This window comes from Notolepis coatsorum (genome assembly GCF_963971535.1).
Source record: "Notolepis coatsorum genome assembly, chromosome: 13".
NCBI classification, from domain to species: domain Eukaryota; kingdom Metazoa; phylum Chordata; class Actinopteri; order Aulopiformes; family Paralepididae; genus Notolepis; species Notolepis coatsorum.
The window spans coordinates 126,014,521-126,035,978 of NC_140177.1; the positions used below are offsets into that span (position 1 = coordinate 126,014,521).

A 21,458-nucleotide genomic window follows, 5' to 3' on the forward strand; every position below is an offset into this window, starting at 1 on the left:
TGATGGTTAGTACCGCAGGACTTTTATTCAACATTCTATATTTCCGCGGGTTGGCCAGTATTGCGGGAACTTTTATTAAACATTATATATGTCCCCGGGTTGGCCAGTACTGCGGGAACTTTTATTAAACATTATATATGTCCGCGGGTTGGCCAGTACTGTGGGAACTTTTATTAAACATTATATATGTCCGCGGGTCTTGTGCAGTGTTCTCGTGGCACTGTCAACTCGCCAGATTGGCGAGTGGTCTTCATGAATCACTCGCCAAACGTAAAAAATACTCACATTTCGCGAGTAAAGTGGCCTAATTCCCTCCCCTGCTCTAGAGCAGCGTTTCCCAAACTTAGGGTCCCAAACTGGACCCGTTTGTATTGGGTCGCCAATTTAAAAAGAAATTATAATAAAAAGGTTAATACATTTTTTTTTTTATAAAAAAGATGTAGATGTGTTGATTCAGTTTGGCACCACATACTTATGTGAATCTGGGTTTTCTACTCTAGCATACCTGAAAAACAAATACAGAAACAGACTGAATGCTCAGCATGACCTCAGAATAGCACTTTCAAAAACCAAGCCCAGAATAGATCTGCTGGTTGAAAACTTCAGCCACATACCTCTCATTAGATTTCATTGTGCCATAGATGAAATATTATACCCCTTCTAGCATGATGTCAGGTCAGTAGAATTTTTAAATAAGTCAGTACAAATTAATCAGAATGTTGCTCAATGTTGGAGTTTAAGGTTGAGGGATGGAGGGAGGGGGTAAGAAATGGAGAGTTGAAAAAGGGGTGAGAAATAGAAAGGAGAGTAGAACATGTTTGTTCATTTAAAAGTGTTACAAAATACACCTCCCTAAAACAAGCCAGAGTCACGCCCCTCATAAAAAAACCAACCCTGAACCCCACCGTCATAGCCAACTATCGTCCTGTCTCTCTTCTCTCCTTCCTTTCTAAAACACTTGAACGTGCTGAATCCAACCAACTTACTGCTCATCTCTTACAGAATGACCTCCTAGACCCCAATCAGTCTGGCTTCCGGACTGGCCACTCCACAGAAACGGCCCTCATTGCGGTCACAGAGGCACTTCACTTAGCAAAAGCGAAAGGCCTCTCCTCTGTCCTGATTCTCCTAGATCTATCTGCAGCCTTTGACACAGTCAACCATCAGATCCTCCTCGCGGCCCTCGCAGGAATGGGAGTGGCTGGATCTGCGCTGACATGGCTGACATCATACCTCAACGACCGCTCCTACCAAGTGTCATGGAGAGGGACTCTGTCGGCCACCCGCCCCCTCCGGACGGGTGTCCCCCAGGGCTCTGTCCTAGGACCCCTTCTCTTCTCCCTCTACACTAAATCACTGGGTAACATTATCACGTCTCATGGCTTCTCATATCATTGTTATGCCGATGATACTCAACTCTTCCTCTCCTTCCCTCCCTCAGATATCCACGTCTCTGAGCGGATCTCGGCCTGTCTGTCCGACATCTCCGCCTGGATGATGACCAACCACCTCAAACTGAACCTAAGCAAAACAGAATTGCTCCACCTGCCAGCCAAATCCTCCCCCCTGACCAACCTCTCCATCACAGTCGAGAATGCAGCTGTGACTGCGTCCCCGACCGCCAAGAACCTTGGTGTCGTCCTCGACGACCAGTTGAACTTCTCTGCTCACATCGCAGCGACAACCAGAACCTGCAGATTCCTCCTGAGCAACGTCAGAAGGATACGCCCCTTCCTGACAAAAGAAGCCACCCAACTCCTCGTCCAATCAACAGTCATCTCCCGCCTCGACTACTGCAACGCACTGCTAGCTGGCCTCCCGGCCACTGCCACCAAGCCTCTTCAACTCATTCAAAACGCAGCGGCCCGCCTGATCTCAAACCTACCGAAGTTGGCCCATGTCACCCCACTTCTTAGGGACCTGCACTGGCTCCCCATTGCTGCACGTATCCGCTTCAAGGCCCTCGACCTAGCATACCGTGCGGCAAAGGGAACCGCTCCCACCTACCTCCGGTCAATGGTCTCTAACTACACACCCTCAAGACCCCTACGCTCTGCATCTTCTGGTCGCCTCAGACCTACTCCTATCCAAGCTCCCGGAGGGTCATCAAAGAGTAGCCGCCTATTCTCAGTCCTTGCCCCACAATGGTGGAATGAACTACCCATCCCAGTTAGGACAGCCGAATCCCGGCCAATCTTTCGCCGTCGACTAAAGACTCACTTCTTCAACCATTATCTGAAATGATTAAAAAAAATAAAAAATCTAACACTGACTAACCTTACCTAACCTAATGCACTTGTCCTAATAAACTAACCTACACTGTAACACGCAACACTTTGATGAACATTGTTACTCAGCTGATAGAGTTGTACCCTTCTTGCTGTCTTGTCGTACAGAACTTGTAAGTCGCTTTGGATAAAAGCGTCAGCTAAATGACTAAATGTAATGTAAATGTATGTACATATGTTATGAGGTGGTGAGCAACTTAACATTACACTCTTGATTATTGCTGTGATGTACTTTTATAATTAAATAAATAAATTACATATACATTTGAAATTCATGTTTGTTGTGTTCTTTATCAGTATAAATGTATGTTATGGCAATTCATGATGTATTTTTGTAAGTTTGGGTCCCGGGGAAACACCAAATTTCTCTTTTGGGTCTCGAGCTGAAAAAGTTTGGGAACCCCTGCTCTAGAGCAGTGGTTCCCAAAGTCGGGGTCGCGACCCAAAGGTGGGCCGCGAGCAGCCACGGGTGGGCAGCGAGATGATTAAATTTTTTTTTTTTTTTTTTATTTTTTTTTTTGTCAGGCCACTGAACTTAGAAGCAGGCCAGGACAGTGTTTCTAGTTGTATTCTAAAATTCTATTCTATTGTATTCTAAAATGTGACTACCTATATGGTTTTATATTAACTTAATAAATAAACAAAAACGAAAAATCTACTTATTTCAACGAACATTTCAAACTAAATAACAGATTATGCACATAAAACGCTGAAAACAACCGAAGCAACAATAGTATTTTAATGAGGCTATTATTATTATCATTATTATTTTGCAACAAGTTAGCCCTCTCATAAATAGCACATATAAATGAATAACTAACTTGAACTAACTTAATAGGATTGAAGTGATATTTGGCTTAAAAAATCGGTCACCTGAAAAAAAAAAAGAAAAAAAAGCCAGACGATGTGCATTGGGCCGCGGCTCTCTGACGCCTTATTTTCTGGGCCCCGGCCTGAAAAGTTTGGGAACCCCTGCTCTAGAGACTAAACAGGTTTAAAAACTCTTTTATTCCTATCCCAGTTAAACTTTTAAATAGTGCCAGATAAGTGGCTGGGTGGCGCAGCGGACATTGCGCTCGTCACCAACGCAAGAGACACCGGGTTCGACTCCGGCTGTCGGCGTTGCCTCCGGCTTGGGCCAGCCGTCATACTAACTAACTCAATTGGCAGAGTTAGTGGGTGGAAGTCGATGGGTGGTAATCTGGACGTTGTGGACAGCGACTCCTACAGGTCGGTTGGGGATGCCTGCACAGCAGAGACAGGAAATGGCAAGGGTAGTGTGAGCCTCCCACATGTTACACCTCGCCAATGAGAGTCTGCGCTGGCAGGTGAAAAGATGTGACTGGCTGCCTCCACATGTATCGGAGGGGACACGTGATGAAAGACTTCTATCCTCCCTACGACCGGCATGTGGGGGGCATATGCGAGCAACGTCCAAGACAGGGGAGGGGAGAATTGGCACAGCGGAATTGGGATGGGAGAAAAATAGAAAAAGGGGAGAAAAAGTGGATATAAAAAAATGTGTGCCAGATAAATGGCCGGCAATTATCGAATAACTGATATTTGGTTGTATATTATCGCTATTCGATAACCAATATTTGGGTATACTATTCTATATGTGGTGTTGCCAGACATCCTGCTGTGCAGGTACTCTACTGTATCTTTTACATTGTTTATCTCCTCTGTTTGGAGTCAGTTGTGTTGTGTCATGTCTGTATGTATGTGTCTGTGGCTGTAGTGGGTGTAAGGCCAAGACAAATTTCCCAGCTGATGGGACAATAAAGTGACTCTTGAGGTGCTGAAGAGAGTTCTGTTCAGGCGCTGAAGAGAGTTCTGTTCAGGCGCTGAAGAGAGTTCTGTTCAGGCGCTGAAGAGAGTTCCGTTCAGGCGCTGAAGAGAGTTCCGTTCAGGTGCTGAAGAGAGTTCTGTTCAGGCGCTGAAGAGTTATGTTCAGGTGCTGAAGAGAGTTCTGTTCAGGTGCTGAAGAGTTCTGTTCAGGCGCTGAAGAGTTCTGTTCAGGCGCTGAAGAGTTCTGTTGAGTTCTGTTCAGATGCTGAAGAGAGTTCTGTTCAGGTATCTAGCCTTTATTTACATGGGGGAGGTCTGCTGAGCAAGCGGGTAGCGTTGAGGAGAAATTAGGGGCTAAAGTGCCTTGCTAAAAGGCACTTCCAATGGTGATTGTTGACGAGGTGTTGTTCATTTTCTCCCTTTTTCCTGCCCATCTGGGGATCAAACCTGTAACCTCACAAGCCCGCTTTTCTAGCCTTCCAACACCTGCATCGCTAACCTTTAGCCTACCTGAGGCTTTAGAGTTCTCAGGTCCGCTAACATGGTGTTGTAAATTTAGACTAGTGCTTTACAAGAACAAAGTTTAATGGACTGCATTACAATGATAAGTGTACTGCATTTATAGAAGGCCTTTATCCAAAGCAATTATGCCTCACATTCACTCACATACCCACACAGACGGCGGAGGCCACCATGCAAGGTGCCCACCTGCTCACCGGGAGACGTTAGGGGTTAAGTGTCTTGCTCAAGGACACTCGACATGCTCCCAGGTGGAGCCAGAATTGAACCAGGAACCTACAGATTACCAGATGACCGTTGTACCACCTGAGCCACTGTCACTTGTTATGCCATCTAACGGAGATCCTCCCCGTCTCCGTTACTAGTAGGGGTGTAACGGTACACAAAATCCACAGTTCGGTATGTACCTCGGTTTTGAAGTCACGGTTCGGTATGATTTCTGGTACAGTGGGGGGGGAATACAAAACAAAAAATAGCTTTTCATTTATCTATTTATTTAACTGTATTAAACAATATAAAACGAATTGGCCATAATTTACTGAGCAAACTAAGGCTTACTCAGGGCTGTACGTTAACTTTTTTTGCACATAGCACTGGTGCTACAGAGGTTGATAGTTTTGTAGCACAGGCCAAAATCTTGTAGCACGAGTATAAAACGTCTCTAAAATCTCTAAAAACAACCACAAGTAGTGCAGTTCATTACTTAAATAGGTATGTGACTGGCAAGGGACATGAATCTTGCATACAGGGCACACAAAATCCAAACTTTAACAAGAAATGCTTTCAGACAAATTCTTTCTTTATTTGCTCCAAAAAACCGAAGTATGTTGTGAAGTGTATAGATAGATGTGAAATGTATAGATGTAGCAGTACTGTCTATCTGTATGTCGTGTATGTCATATGTTATGATGAATTGAAAATGGGGGACCCTGATGTAAACAAGACGAAAGTCTTTCTCTGGTCTGCATCCCCTTAACAATTGTGTGTATTGAGCTGTACTGTATTGTACCCATTCTGCAATCTGCTAATAAAGTTTTCAATCAATCAAGTTAACTTTGAACCTCGGTTGTCAAGCCGCGTCAATGTTGTGTATGCATCTGAGTGGCATCACAACAGTGTTCACTGTGCCTTTAAGACGGCACGGTGGCCTTACGACAGTGCTGTGAAGTACCGTCAAGTGTTGTGGTAACGTCAGTTGGGTTGGTGTGCTGTTGTGCACAGCTAGCCCCTTTCGTGACTGCGATGTGCAAGCCAGGGGCTTTTGAGCATAAAATAAAATGTCTAACCTTACATCGTAGTCCGGTGCGTTTTTGGAAACATTATAGACTATAGTCATAACAGATACAGTGCTTTGAGCACACGCGCACACGGGGCTAACCGCTAACGTTAGCTAGCAAGCAGCTATATAGCTAAAACGCTAACTAGAAGTTAACCACTGTATACAGTTCCAATAGACTAACATACACCTCTGTGATTTAAATGTGTCCTTGCCTTAGACTCGAGGGTTGTACTAGGGTTGGATGCAGTTCCCCGTTGGTCAGCCTGTCTGTTTTCCATCTTCTGCTGTGTTTAATGTTATCTGTTTGCGAGTGCTTCCTTGACTGATGGCTAGTACCGCGGGACTTTTATTCAACATTCTATATTTCCGCGGGTTGGCAAGTACAGCAGGAACTTTTATTAAACATTATATATGTCCGCGGGGTTGGCCAGTACTGTGGGAACTTTTATTAAACATTCTATGTCCGCTGGTCTTGTGCAGTGCTCTCGTGGCACTGTCAACTCACCAAGTGGATAGCGTGGCGCCGTGGCCCATTCAACTTAATAGTTAATACCGTCACACTTTTCTTTTTTTGCCACACACGGGCCATCGCACCAGTGCTACTGAAGTCAATCCATTCATCGCACAGACTGACGTCAGTGTAGCACGTGCGACATATATATCGCACTGTACAGCCCTGGCTTACTGCTGTAACCTACTAATAACACTAAAAGTAAATCTGAAGATTATTATATAGCAGATGCCTTGGATAAGTCGTGGACAACTGTAGCGTGTGCTTGTTTATACAGAGCTGGTATGACTTGCTGGCTGAAATACGGACGAGAGGGAACTAGGTAGCGGGGCTCTATTACTTTTAACATGTGCTTAAACCCTGTGTTCTCGTTTATAATGCAATGACCGACGTTAAATGATTCATGTCGTATGGGTGATATATAGATCATAGCAGTTTGTATGGATAATAATAATCAAAAACGCTGAAACTCACCGCAGCTTCCTCGTAGCGATGGGGGATGATACTGGAGCAAAAAGATCGCTATTATGGGATGTTGATCTATGCGCTCCATTTCCAGGTTGTATAATACTATATACACGTCCAAATAATGTTGTTTATCAAGTTATGGCAACGGATCGATTATCCAGTGTGTCCAGATGGAGTCCCGCGAGCGATAGCGAGTGGCGGACGGAATAGGGGTGACACCAAGCACTTCCGGCCCCACTTCCGGTTTGACAACTCGCCGATCGGCCACCAGGTGGCGGTATTGAAGCGCTGGAGAGTTGAGTGGAGATCTACAACACCAGTCATGACTCCGTGGGTGAAATGTGAATACCATGACGAAAATTTGAAATATTGATCTGGATAGGGCGGTTAGGTGGCCGAGCGGAGATTGCGTTCGTCACCAGCCCCGGAGCTGTGAGCTGGATTCGCCTGTTCGAATCCAGCTCACAGCTCCGGGGTTGTCACCAGCTTGGCTGGCCGTCTGCACTAATACAATTGGCTGTATTAGAGGGTGGGAGAAGCTGGCGGGGTGGGTCCGGGTCGTTGTAAACAGCGACTCCTACAGTTCGGTCGGGGCGCCTGCTAAGCGCGGATAGGACTCGAGGGGGATAGTGTGATCCTCCCACACGCTACGCCCTCTCGATGAGAATCCGCGCTGCCAGGTGAAAAGAAGCGGTGATTGGCTGGACGTGTGTCGGAGGAAGCACGTGGTAGCCTCCACTCTCCCAGATGATCTGACTGTGGGGGGTAAGTGCGCAGCGACCAGGAAGGGACTGGGAATTGGCATACGACTAACATTGGGATGGGAGAAAATCGGAGGAAAATGGAGGGGGAAAAAGACAAAAAAAAAAAAAAAAAAAAAAATTGATCTGGATGACGGCGTAATCAGTCATTGGCAGATTAAGCATGGCGAGGAATGATGTCTTAATCCGTCAATGGCGGAGAATGGGTTAATAGCGAGATGCTGCTTGAATGCCACGGGGAGCTGGGTTTGCACTAGGGTCTGTTTCTTCCTTGTACCAGTGATATTCACATTAGGGTGATGCCGTTTCAAATGCGTGATAAAGTTCGCAATAAAGTTGAACAATGCCGGCACGTAGCCCCTTTCGTGACTGTGATGCAAGGCTTGCATCAGTCACGAAAGGGGCTAGCCGGCACGTAGCTTTAGTGCGATCCACCCGTCTTTGTCCATTACTGTCGTTAACTGGGAACCCGAAATTATCCCAAACGGGAGACTTGAATGTTGCACTTGCCATACTAAGGCTAATATGCTATGCTGAATTACAGCTATCGTTCAGTGTAGCTGCGTGGGATGAACAAACAACATCCGGTTAGTTGTGCAAGTTATATTTGGGACGGGGGGATTTAAGTTCCGCAAAAAAAGGTTCCGTACCGTTGCAATCGTTCGGAGGACCACATTGAGGCGGTACAGTACGTATTTGCGTACCGCTATACACCTAGTTACGAGTCACCAGTTATTTTATTGTGGCACAGCATATAGTCGCAATAACGGCACAAGCCCACGTGTTCCTCTGTTAACTCTGTTAACTACTTCTTCACCCCGGTCAACGAATCCCACAACCACAGAACTAGAGCAAGCATAGCAAACCTGAAGCCTGCTTCTTTCCGATCCAAACTGGGCCAATGCTCCCTTACTTTCTCTGGAGCCCAGGATTGGAACAAGCTGCCTATCCCCATCAAGCAGAGCTCGAGCCTCCACAGCTTCAAGAGAAGCGTCAGGAAGTGGCTCATGGACAGAATAGAAGAATAGCCCCCTATAGTTGGAATGGGTTTCCAATCAGTTTTTAGTTATTGTGGGGTATACAATTTTAGCGATAGGTTAGTCTTATAATGTTTTAAATGTATGAGTGTTGTGTTATTGTCGTGTTTTTTTGTTGTGGCCTAACAGCCCTGGGACCATGACGGAAATAAGGGTTTTACTCTCTCATGTTATCCTTTGGATCCTTGTTGTGTGTTTTTAATCCATCAATAAAATAAAATCAAAATCAAATCAAAAATAAAAATAGTCATTCAAACATGACACAAACAAGCTATAGAGGTTGAATTCAATAGAGTTATTGGGTATTGTTGTATTTGTAAACCACTTAAGCATCGGATTGTTTTGACTAGAGCCTCGGAATCAATGGAAGTGGACGGCCATTTTGGATAATCATGCCGAATTAACGCCGGTACACACATTACAAAAACCTTTGTAAAACACAAACTTTTCGTGGGATCGTTATAAACTTTGGACCTGTACTACATAAAACTTCAGGCTATGGAACAGTTATGTTTTCCAGCTCCCACCTCTCAGCTGGAACTTAAAAACAGGCATCTGGCAACAAGTAAACAGAAATGAGAGTACACAAAACGTTTACTTCAGTGTGTTCAAACCTCTGTAACTATTACATTAGCACTCATTACACACACATTAGTGATTCTTCTTTGTTGTGGAAGAACGGTCAGAATGTTTCCTTTCAAAAGAGACCAGACTCATGCATGAGCTATAAGTATAAAGTATAATAGATCGCAAATTACTTTGGGTGTGCAATCGTCAGGCGTGTTATGCAAAACTAGCCCCATTTTTGTGCGATGCATATGCATAAGCGAGTGAGAAGGTGTGTGTGTGCAGACCGTACCTGTTGTACCAGTTGAAGAGCAGCCAGTTGACTCCCTCCAGCTGATACTCTCGCAGGCTGTTGCAGCTCTTGTACTCCTTGTACTCCTCCAGCTTCTTCCACGCACCGGCCTGGGGCCTCGCCTGGGGAGGAGAGAGAGAACAGCTGAAGACAAAACACGGAAGACAGTGTGTGACGCAGACGGCCCTCAGGATGCCAAGCAAAGGGATAGGAGTAAAAGGATATTAGAAATCACACATGGAAGCTCTTTTACATATTCTATGATTTCCTGGACAGCCTCTAAGCAGATATTCTATATGGTTAGTGCTAGTAGGCCATGAATGGAAGCGGACATTGCCGGTTAGCCTTCGGGAGAGGTGTTAGTTGGACAATGCCTAGGTTAACTGGTACTGTAAAGCAGTGTTTCTCAACTGGTGGGTCGCGACCCAAAAGCGGGTCGCGGATGCGTGTGTAATTTTTTTTTTTTTTTTTTTTTATTATTTTTTTTTTTTGCACTACCTATCTTTGTGAAAGTGGCTTCTCAGCTCTGGTCCAGCTGAAGACAAAGTGGAGGAACAGATTGGACATTGAGCATGACCTCAGAGTTGCTTTGTCTACCATCACCCCAGACTTTGAGACTCTTGTCAGGAGCAAACAACATCCCCAGTTATCCCATTAGTTCCCTGGGATGTTAAGCTAAGAAGTCTGCTAAGAAGGATATATTATTTATTATTATTATTATAATTTTATTTCATTGTGTTTTTAGCCCTTAGTTGCACTTTTGTTGCAACCCCAGTTATTCCATTAGTTCCCCCAAACTTACTGTAGGTCTGTTATGTTAAGCTAAGAAGTCTGCTAAGAAGCATAATTATTTATTATTATTATTATTATTTAATTTCATTGGGTTTTTAGCCCTAGTTGCACTTTTGTTGCAACCCCAGTTATCCCATTAGTTCCCCCAAATTTAGGTCTGTTATGTTAAGCTAAGAAATCTGCTAAGAAGCATATATAATAATAAGCATATATAATATAATATAATTAGAGCTGGGCATAGATTACATTTTTTTATCTAGAATAATCTACCTGCAATGCTGGAATTAATCTAGATTAAAATGGCTCAAATTAAAAAAAAAAAAGAAAAAAAGAAAAAAAAATGCCGACGCGGAAGGCATTCAAAATAGGTGTGTTCTACCCAAATAATGACAAGAGGAGGAGATTTGTCCTCTCCTCTTCATCCGAGGAGTCACTAGCTGTTCTATCTCCTTGTTCAACAGCATGAACATGTCTCTTCTTTTTGTAATTTCCAGTGTTTCTTTTAAAACCAGATTTATCGTAATTTTCTGTGCCCTTCCTTTGATGCCATTAACATTGTTACACTGATATTGACAGCTCTCTCCAGTGTCAAATCACTCTCTGTCAGTAGTTTCTTCTGTGCACCTTCATTTCTTAATCCACACACAAACCTGTCTCTCAATTTGTCTTTTAGTGAATCTCTAAATGCACAATGCTGCTGACTGGTTGCTCACACACAGACTGCTGCAGAAGCAGGTTTCTCAACAAATTCAGTGCAAGCTCAGTGCAACAGTTCCATGAATGAATGAATGAATGAAAACGTAGATTGCAGAATGGGTAGTACAATACAGTACGGCTCAATACATACAATTGTTAAGGGGATGCAGACCAGAGAAAGACGTTGGTCTTGTTTACATCAGGGTCCCCCATTTTCATTTCATATTGCTCCACATTGTCATTAGCCCCTTTCGTGACTGTGATGCACCGAGTGAATCCACAGTCACTTGCTCCTCAATAGGAAACCAACCTAGATTTACCATGAAGGACTAGTTCTGGCCGAACCGTTCGTTATACAAGTATCACAGAGAAATTACAACGGTACTCACAGTTGCACAAGGGTTTCGGACAGAGATACGGGATGGTGCGCATGCGCTGTGATCACCCAACGGCGGAAATAATGCCGTTTTGAGCAGTTTATAAAAATTATTTAAAATGTTTATTAGCAACGCAGAGCTTTCAAACCATCCCGTATCTCTGTCCGAAACCCTCGTGCAACTGTGAGCAGCTTTGAAACGTCTCTGTGATTCTTGTATAACGAACGGCTCGGCCAGAACCAGTCCTTCATGGTAAATCTAGGTTGGTTTCCTATTGAGGAGCAAGTGACTGTGGATTCACTCCGTGCATCAGTCACAAAAGGGGCTACATTGTCATCAAACGGTCCAATATTTCCAATAACCCAAGCGATTTCTGTTGTAAACACTCACGATAGTCCAGTCGATCGTTCCTTTAGTGTGTAAAGTGGATTTCCTTCTCTTGTAGATGTTTTCAAGTGCCGCCCGTATCAACGTGAGCTAACATGCTAACTAGCTAACGTTAATAATGTAAACAAAGCTCGCAACGGACTTCTTCTTTCTTGCATTGCGCAGATTCAGACGTCCTCATCGTCGAATTGTGTTATATCCTGAGGACTTCTTAACCTCACCTATATAACAATGATTACCGGACCACTACTTTAGTTTAACACATTATTCTGACTACAGCTCCGGTAGTGCAATCACTTCCTGGTACCACAGCTGGGAGCTACGGCAAGTATTTAAGGACAATACAGACCCAACGTTGAGAAAAAGATTAACGGCACACTTTTTTGTGTTTATTTCATGTTTTGAAAGATTGCATATTACTGCAATTCTTTTTCTTTTTACATAAATCATAGTGGTTCAAAATGTTGGGTCGCGACTTAATGACTAAGGAAAATGTTGGGTCCTGAGGCTAGACCAGTTGAGAACCACTGCTGTAAAGCATACTGTACCAGTAGGCTTCTGAAATGTATTACTGTTACCATGGCAACCTTAACTATTGTTATACAACGGCATGCAAATTTCTCGATTCTGATTGGCCATTCACACGTCTTTATTGGTAACAATCCACGGTCCTGGGCTCAGGACCCGCCCACAACCAAATCACATAACCCTCCCCGGCTCACTCCGGGAGAAAACAGGATCGCGGAGAACAAATGGTTATGTTGAAAGCACCATAACGACTAAATATGAAGCGATTCTGTCAAGGGGAATGTGTTAGTATTTTAAACAATGTTGGATGATGTAATTGATGGGTCTTGACTCAATCTAGAACAAAAGAAAAATCGCGGATTGATTGATAGATTAATTGATTGATTTAAATTTCTTCCTTCCTACTTTCCGACTGCAGCGTTCTCTCTCACACTGTCCGACGCTGGCGTACCCACAAACACACACATACACACACACACACACACACATACACACACACACATACACACGCACACACACACACGCACACACACACTGTGACACACACACACACACACACACACACTCCTGTCTGCAACAGCGGGGGAGTCAGACTGAGAGAGAAGCAGCGCTGTTTTAAGTGAGCATGGTCTATTGAATTGATTGATTGGTTGATTGCTAATTTTATTACTGTACCCCTGGTTTCCAACTGGTTAAGTTTAGGCTAAAAGAAATAAATAAAAAAATAGGGCGAAGAAAACGTTTTTTTCCTATAGGGCAAAGAAAACGTTTTAATAAATTTTCAATCAATCATTCCAATAATACACAGTTGGATGTGTTAGTTGGTTGGATGCACTTCAAGCTGCTTCCACATGAGGCAACTTCTCTCAATCATTCCAATAATACACAGTTGGATGTGTTAGTTTGGTTGGATGCACTTCAAGCTGCTTCCACATGGAGTTGTGGGAACTACTTTTTCTGGCGGATGGTTTTTTCAATAAATCTTCGATTAATGTGTGTTTATTGTATAGAAATAAGGTTGGATGAATCTGGCAGTTGTATAAAAGCTTTACACCACGTGCAGTCGTGATTTGTGACCAATAAACCATGCCTAGGGGGGTCTAACGACCCTCGGCTGCGCCTCGGGCCTAACAACCACCCCTAGGCATGGTTTATTGGTCACAAACCACTCCTGCGTGTGATGTAATGCTTAAATACATATGGCTTAATGACAAGCAGTGTATAATTATTGTTATTAATGGTTTCTCCTGGCAATTCAAATCCCTTGAGTGTCCCTGTAGTAGCCTAGGCTGCAGACAGCTGAGACACATACATGCAGGTCCATACATATTTGGACATTGACACAATCTTCACAATTTGGGCTCTGTACACCACCACAATGGACTTGAAATGAAATATGTGCTTTAAGTGCAGACTTTCAGCTTTCATTTGAGGGTATTTACATCCAAATCAGGTGATCAGTGTAGCAATTACAAAAGTACAACATTCACTTGTAATATTTGGTTGCAAATCCTTTGCAGTCGATTCGCCCCAGTGGTTGCTTTCGCAGAATGCTTCGGGTCATTGTCCATCTGCACAGTGAAGCGCCGTCCAATGAGTTCTGAAGCATTTGGCTGAATATGAGCATATAATATTACCTGAAACACTTCAGAATTCATCCTGCTGCTTTTGTCACATCATCAGTAAATACAAGGGAACCAGTTCCATTGGCAGCCATACATGCCCACGCCATAACACCACCACCACGCTTCACTGATGAGGTGGTATATATATATATATCAACACAATTGTCATCATTTTGCTCAGTAGACCACCACAATGGATTTTAAATGAAACAATCACGATGTGCTTTAAGTGCAGACTTCAGCTTTAATTTGAGGGTATTACATCCAAATCAGGTGAACACAGTGTAGGATTTACAACAATTTCTATATGTGCCTCCTCCTTTTTAAGGGAACAAAAGTAATTGGACAATTGGCTGCTCAGCTGTTCCATGGCCAGGTGTGTGTTATTCCCTCATTATTTATTTTACAAGGAGCGGATAAAAAGTTATTTCAAGTGTGGTATTTGCATTTGGAATCTGTTGCTTTCAGCTCTCAATATCGGGTCCAAAGAGCTTCACTATCAGTGAAGCAAGCCATCATTAGGCTGAAAAACCAAAACAAACCCATCAGAGAGATGGCAAATACATTAGGTGTGGCCAAATCCACTGTTTGGTACATTCTTAAAATGAAAGAAGGCACTTGTGAGCTCACAACATCAAAAGACCCAGAAGACCACAGAAAACAACTGTGGTGGATGATAGAAGAATTCTTTCCCTGGTGAAGAAAAACCCCTTCACAACAGTTGGCCAGATCAAGAACACTCTCCAGGAGGTGTATCTGTGTCAAAGTTTGTGATCAAGACTTCACCAGAGTGAGCTTCATCGGTGAGCCTCAAAAACAGGAAGACCAGAAAATAAATCTTAAAAAGAAAAGAAAAAGCCTGTACAGTTCTGGAACAACATCCCATGGACAGATGAGACAAAGATCAACCTACGTACCAGAATGATGTGAAGAGAAGAGTATGGAGAAGGATGAATTCTAAGTGTTTCAGGGCAATATTATCTGCTCATATTCAGCCAAATGCTTCAGAACTCATTAGACAGCACTTCAGTACAGATGGACAATGACTCAAAGCATCGAGTGCAAAGGATTTGCAATGAAGTATTAAAAGTGACCCCCCTCTGCTCCTCTTGCTACATCATACTGTATATACCGACTCCCTCTTTTCCTACATCATACTGTATATACTGTCTCCCCCTCTCGCTACATCATAATGTATATACCGTCTCCCTCTCTTCCTACATCATACTATATATATATATATATATATATATATACTGTCTCCCCCTCTCCTCTTGCTACATCATATATACGCCCTCACTCTCCTCTTGCTACATCATCATACTGTATATACTGTCTTCCTCTCTCTTCCTACATCATATATACACTCTCACTCTCCTCTTGCTACATCATATATACACTCTCACTCTCCTCTTGCTACATCATAGGGCTGGGCGATATAACGATAAATATCGCGATATATTTTAATAATCGATATCGAATATCGAAATAAAATAAAAATCGAATTTTTTTTTTTTTTACTTTTGTTTGTGACCTGCAACAGGGCAGAGACAGTGGACAGACTTGTCTTTCTTGCCTGCAACTTCAAGTAATGGCTTTGCTTGTCCAAATGACAATACTGACCAAATTGAGATTTATTTTTCTCTTGTCCATTTATTTTGTTTGCTTTCTAATTTAAAATACAGTTTGAAACCGTCTGTACACAGTAGGCTATGTGTGCTAGCAGAACTAGACTCCAGTCACGAGTCACGGTGCGCCAAAAAATCAAAAATAAACTAGCAGAGCCAGAACTGTTCAACTCCCCTGGAGCCACAGCCAGCAGAGAAGCCGGTTTACTTTCGCTTTTAAACCAGCTGCAGCCTGAGAACTGGAGTGTGAGGGGATGTAACACTAAAGATGGCGGCAATGACAAAGAATTGCTGCAAAATAAACATACATCTGTTGTTTATAAAAAAAAAAAAAAAAAAAAAAAAAAAGTAATACTTATCGCAATATGATTTTTTTTTCCATATCGCCCAGCCCTACTACATCATATATAGTAACGCTCTCACTCTCCTCCTCTTGCTACATCATATATACGCTCTCACTCTCCTCCTCTTGCTACATCATATATACGCTCTCACTCTCCTCCTCTTGCTAAATCATATATACGCTCTCACTTGCGTGGCTTGAATCAGTGGCATTAAGCCAGATAAACAAATTTATTATCGCGCCTTTCAGGATGCGCTATTAGTCAGGACAGGCCGCCACGGCGGTGACGTCATTAAGTTGATGGCTATTGATGGATATAAACAGCGTTTTGACAGTGCTCTGCTGATAATTCACCATGCATACTACAGCGTGGGACGTGGCTGATGCGTTAAACCGGTTTGGTGAATTCGGTGGACACTGCGCCGAGGACAATAACGCACTGGCGACATTCTGTGATGATGATGATTATTATTATTATTATTTATGAAGCCCAAGAAATCACATGCCCTGAGTTTAAACCGCCACCCAGCAGAGAGGCTCAGTGTTTAACCTGTTCCACACGTTGTGAAAATCCGCATAAAATATATACCTAGGTAAATGGAATATTGCTTCACTTCTACAAGGGCTATTTGCATATTCTTGGTATCTAGGTACATCTATGGACATCAGGGAATGTATTCACATTGTCAGAAATATTGTGTCCATTACTAGGCTTGCTTAAATTGTGATGAAACAAGGAGAATATGAATTATGATTTTTCTTTGCATTTTTGACAGTGAATAACACCATGATAATAATGACCAAACTTAAAAAACTGTCACTGACCTCGTTCAGTACCCTCTTGAGATTTGTACAAAAAATCTAAGGAAATTAATAAAGGGAAGATGATAAAACCGAAGGTTCTGTAGATACAGTACTGAATTCTCCCATCCGGACCAATGCAATTTGAAATATTATTATAGAATATAGAATAGATGCGTATACATTACCTTATTATAGCCAATTCTATAATATATATATATATATATATACATATATTATCTTTTAAATGCCCGAGTTCAATTTGGATTTAGTATCACCAGGCGTGCATAAGAACAGATAATGATATCTACTGTAATCTAGTGTACTTTTTAATTTTCCCCACAGTGCAACCGTTTTGAAACTAATTTCAGATCTAATTGTTCCTACATGCTAACAATAGGGAGGAGAAATATTTGTATATTTGTCAAAAACGTTACCTTTTGTGGCTTATTATCATGAATAATAACAGTTATTGACATAATTCAACTCTGAACTTTGAACCCCCATAGAACTTGCCAGGAAGTGTAGTTCGTAAAAATTCCAACGCTGGTTGACAGCTATGCATGTCCTCTACGAAATGGCCGCTAAAAGACTACAATTCCCATGGTTAAAAATTTCCATTTTCAAGCTTGGAATGGACGACCGAAAATCGAAAACTTAAAACTATCTTTTAACACCTTTAACCTATTGCTAAACTAACATATTGATGATAATATACATTCTACATGCTTTTGTGACATGTTAGTGATGTTAACCCATTCTCTGCCGGAGCTTATATCCATCCTTGTAGCCTCTCTGCCAGCACTATTTGTCTATGGAGATGTTCACCTTCTTTGCAGGGCTATAACTTTTTAAATTGTATTGCTAAATTGACATTACTATGGCCCATTCAACATCAATTATCTATCGTTCAGGATGTAGGAACGTTTTACTTTTTCATTCACACATTCATACAATAATACGGTCTAGAGTATAAATATGTTTTTATCGTTTTCTGCAGTATTTCATAGAACGTGAGATATAGCCATAAATGCATATATTAGATCATCAAATGCAGTTTGATACCGATCGACGCCAGATTAAAAATGTCAACTGTTGTTCAACGGTTCTAGACGTGTTGACTGATCATCTGCGGTTGACCGTAGGGGGGGGGGGGTCGTTTATAATTAATTCAATGGCCGACGTTAAATGATTTATGTAGTATGGGTGATATATAGATCAGAGCAGTTTGTATCGAAAATGGTAAAGAAAAACGCTGAAACTCACCCCAGTCTCCTCTTACCGTTGGGTGATGAGCGTGGAGCAAAAAGATCGCTATTATGGGATGTTGATCTAGGTGATCCAGTTCCGGTTTGTATAATACTAATACACATCCAATCATGTTGTTTATTGAGTTATGGCAACGGATCGATATGCACGGTGTCTGGATAGAGTCCCGCGAGCGATAGCGAGTGGCCGGACAGAATAGGGGACGGACTAAGCACTTCCGGTTTTGGCAACTCGCCGATCGGCCACCAGGTGGCGGTATTGAAGCATTGCAGAGTTGAGCGGAGTCCTACAACACCAGCAAAGACTCCGTGGGTGAAATGTGAATACCATGACGAAAATATGAAATATTGATCTCAAAGACGCCGTAACCAGTCACTGGCAGATTCCGCATGGCGAGGAATGACGTGTAAACACGTCATCGGCGGAGAAAGGGTTAATACTTGAAAACGGTTGATTTTAAAAATCGCAAATTTTTTGCATCACTGAAAAATATGGATCTATGATCATAATGTCATTTAGGAGTCGGTACCGAGTCCCGACCCAGGGGGGTGGAACAGGTTAAATCTCCACCCAGCAGATCAGTGTCTAAACCTCCACCCAGCAGAGAGACAGTGTTTAAACCTCCACCCAGCAGAGAGAGACTCAGTGTTTAAACCTCCACCCAGCAGAGAGAGACTCAGTGTTTAAACCTCCACCCAGCAGAGGCTCAGTTTAAACCTCCACCCAGCAGAGAGAGACTCAGTGTTTAAACCTCCACCCAGCAGAGGCTCAGTGTTTAAACCTCCACCCAGCAGAGGCTCAGTGTTTAAACCTCCACCCAGCAGAGAGAGACTAGTGTTTAAACCTCCACCCAGCAGAGGCTCAGTGTTTAAACCTCCACCCAGCAGAGAGGCTCAGTGTTTAAACCTCCACCCAGCAGAGAGAGACTCCGTGTTTAAACCTCCACCCAGCAGAGAGAGACTAGTGTTTAAACCTCCACCCAGCAGAGGCTCAGTGTTTAAACCTCCACCCAGCAGAGAGAGACAGTGTTTAAACCTCCACCCAGCAGAGAGGCTCAGTGTTTAAACCTCCACCCAGCAGAGAGGCTCAGTGTTTAAACCTCCACCCAGCAGAGAGAGACTCAGTGTTTAAACCTCCACACAGCAGAGAGACAGTGTTTAAACCTCCACCCAGCAGAGAGGCTCAGTGTTTAAACCTCCACCCAGCAGAGAGCGACTCCGTGTTTAAACCTCCACCCAGCAGAGAGGCTCAGTGTTTAAACCTCCACCCAGCAGAGAGAGACTCAGTTTTTAAACCTCCACCCAGCAGAGAGACTCCGTGTTTAAACCTCCACCCAGCAGAGACGGTGTTTAAACCTCCACCCAGCAGAGACGGTGTTTAAACCTCCACCCAGCAGAGAGAGACAGTGTTTAAACCTCCACCCAGCAGAGAGAGACAGTGTTTAAACCAGGGTTTCCGTTAGAAAAAAATTGTTGCCGGTCTCCGTGACCTGCAAGATTTCAATCTACCGGACAAATGAGATTAATTCCGGTCATAGTTTATTGAGCTTTAAAACAATTGATATGCAGGCTATATAAAGAATGTCATCCTCAAGGCATGTAGATTTATAATAGTATTACTTAAAACTAGGCTACTTTTGCGTATACAGTCATTAATATATTCCAAATAAAATAAGTCCCTCGATACTCCGTGCTGCTGCTGACTTGAAATAAAATAGACCGCGTATGTGGGCAGTCGGTCCGACACTAAACAGCAGTCTGTTATAATCACATTTTTATGAGCTAACGAATTCCGTTATATTGGACATTTGTATTAATTATATCAAGCGAAGAACTGAGAAAGCAGAGAGACGGCAACATTATCGTGGTTTGCGTGACGACTCTCTCCACCTTGCAACGACTTATTTGCAAAGAGTATGGCGCTGCAGAGCAGCTGATTCAGCTGTTATTGGCTCTTTTCTGGGAACCGCACAGCAGCGCCCCCCACCCAACATTGGCTGAAAATGGCTGAATTGGAGTACTGCTGGAATACTGCATTGTGCTGCTGTTGCTATGGCTCTGCAGCTTCACAAAAGTTCGCACACCCAGCACTAAGCTCTCGCTGACAACGTCGTTGTCATTATTAGAAGCAACGAGGAAACAAATGTAATGATCGTTTCGTTCATCGCATAGGCTATTTAATTTTAGCCTATTTAATACAATTCAAATAATCAAATTGTGCTTAGACTCAGGGAATTATTTTCACCGGACATTAAGACCGGAGAGATGAAATATGTCGGACTTCAACAGATTTTGCCGGTCAAATACCGGTAATTACCGGCTAACGGAAACGCTGGTTTAAACCTCCACCCAGCAGAGAGAGACAGTGTTTAAACCTCCACCCAGCAGAGAGAGACAGTGTTTAAACCTCCACCCAGCAGAGAGAGACTCAGTGTTTAAACCTCCACCCAGCAGAGAGAGACAGTGTTTAAACCTCCACCCAGCAGAGAGAGACAGTGTTTAAACCTCCACCCAGCAGAGGCTCAGTGTTTAAACCTCCACCCAGCAGAGAGAGACAGTGTTTAAACCTCCACCCAGCAGAGACAGTGTTTAAACCTCCACCCAGCAGAGAGAGACTCAGTGTTTAAACCTCCACCCAGCAGAGAGAGACAGTGTTTAAACCTCCACCCAGCAGAGAGAGACAGTGTTTAAACCTCCACCCAGCAGAGACAGTGTTTAAACCTCCACCCAGCAGAGAGAGACTCAGTGTTTAAACCTCCACCCAGCAGAGAGAGACAGTGTTTAAACCTCCACCCAGCAGGGAGAGACAGTGTTTAAACCTCCACCCAGCAGAGAGAGACAGTGTTTAAACCTCCACCCAGCAGAGAGGCTCAGTGTTTAAACCTCCACCCAGCAGAGAGAGACTCAGTGTTTAAACCTCCACCCAGCAGAGAGAGACAGTGTTTAAACCTCCACCCAGCAGAGAGAGACAGTGTTTAAACCTCCACCCAGCAGAGAGAGACAGTGTTTAAACCTCCACCCAGCAGAGAGAGACAGTGTTTAAACCTCCACCCAGCAGAGAGAGACAGTGTTTAAACCTCCACCCAGCAGAGAGAGACAGTGTTTAAACTTCCACCCAGCAGAGTCAGTGTTTAACCCTTTCACTGCCACACTACAGAAGGTTAACCCTTTACTATCATAATAAAAACGTGAGTTATACTATGAGCAGGAGAAACTGCTCATTAGCAGGGGAAGCTGCTCTTTTTGCCAAAGCCCGTCAATGATTCAACAGCACAACCAGGTTACAAAAGATACAAGGTTTATGGGCGGCTACGTGGCGTAGTGGGCAAGTCGCCACGAATGACGGAGACGCTGGGCTTGCCTGTTCGAGCCCAGCGTTCCACATTGCTTTCAGTTTAGCTGGTCGTTCATACTAATACACATTGGCCGTATTAGGGGGTGGGAAACTGATGGGTGGGGATCGGGCGTTGTGGACAGCGACTCCTACAGGTCGGTTGGTGCAC

The 21,458-nt window shown here is 43.4% G+C and overlaps 1 protein-coding gene across 4 annotated transcripts in view; it reads right to left on the reverse strand.

The window, feature by feature from the left end:
- chd8 (chromodomain helicase DNA binding protein 8) overlaps positions 1–21,458 on the reverse strand; it is a 202,305-nt gene that overhangs the window by 144,664 nt on the left and 36,183 nt on the right. For all 4 annotated transcript variants that reach the window (XM_084328043.1, XM_084328042.1, XM_084328041.1 and 1 more), the window contains exon 14: positions 9,511–9,632. In XM_084328043.1, coding sequence (XP_084184169.1) covers positions 9,511–9,632 — 122 coding nt within the window. The remainder of the gene's footprint in view (positions 1–9,510; positions 9,633–21,458) is intronic.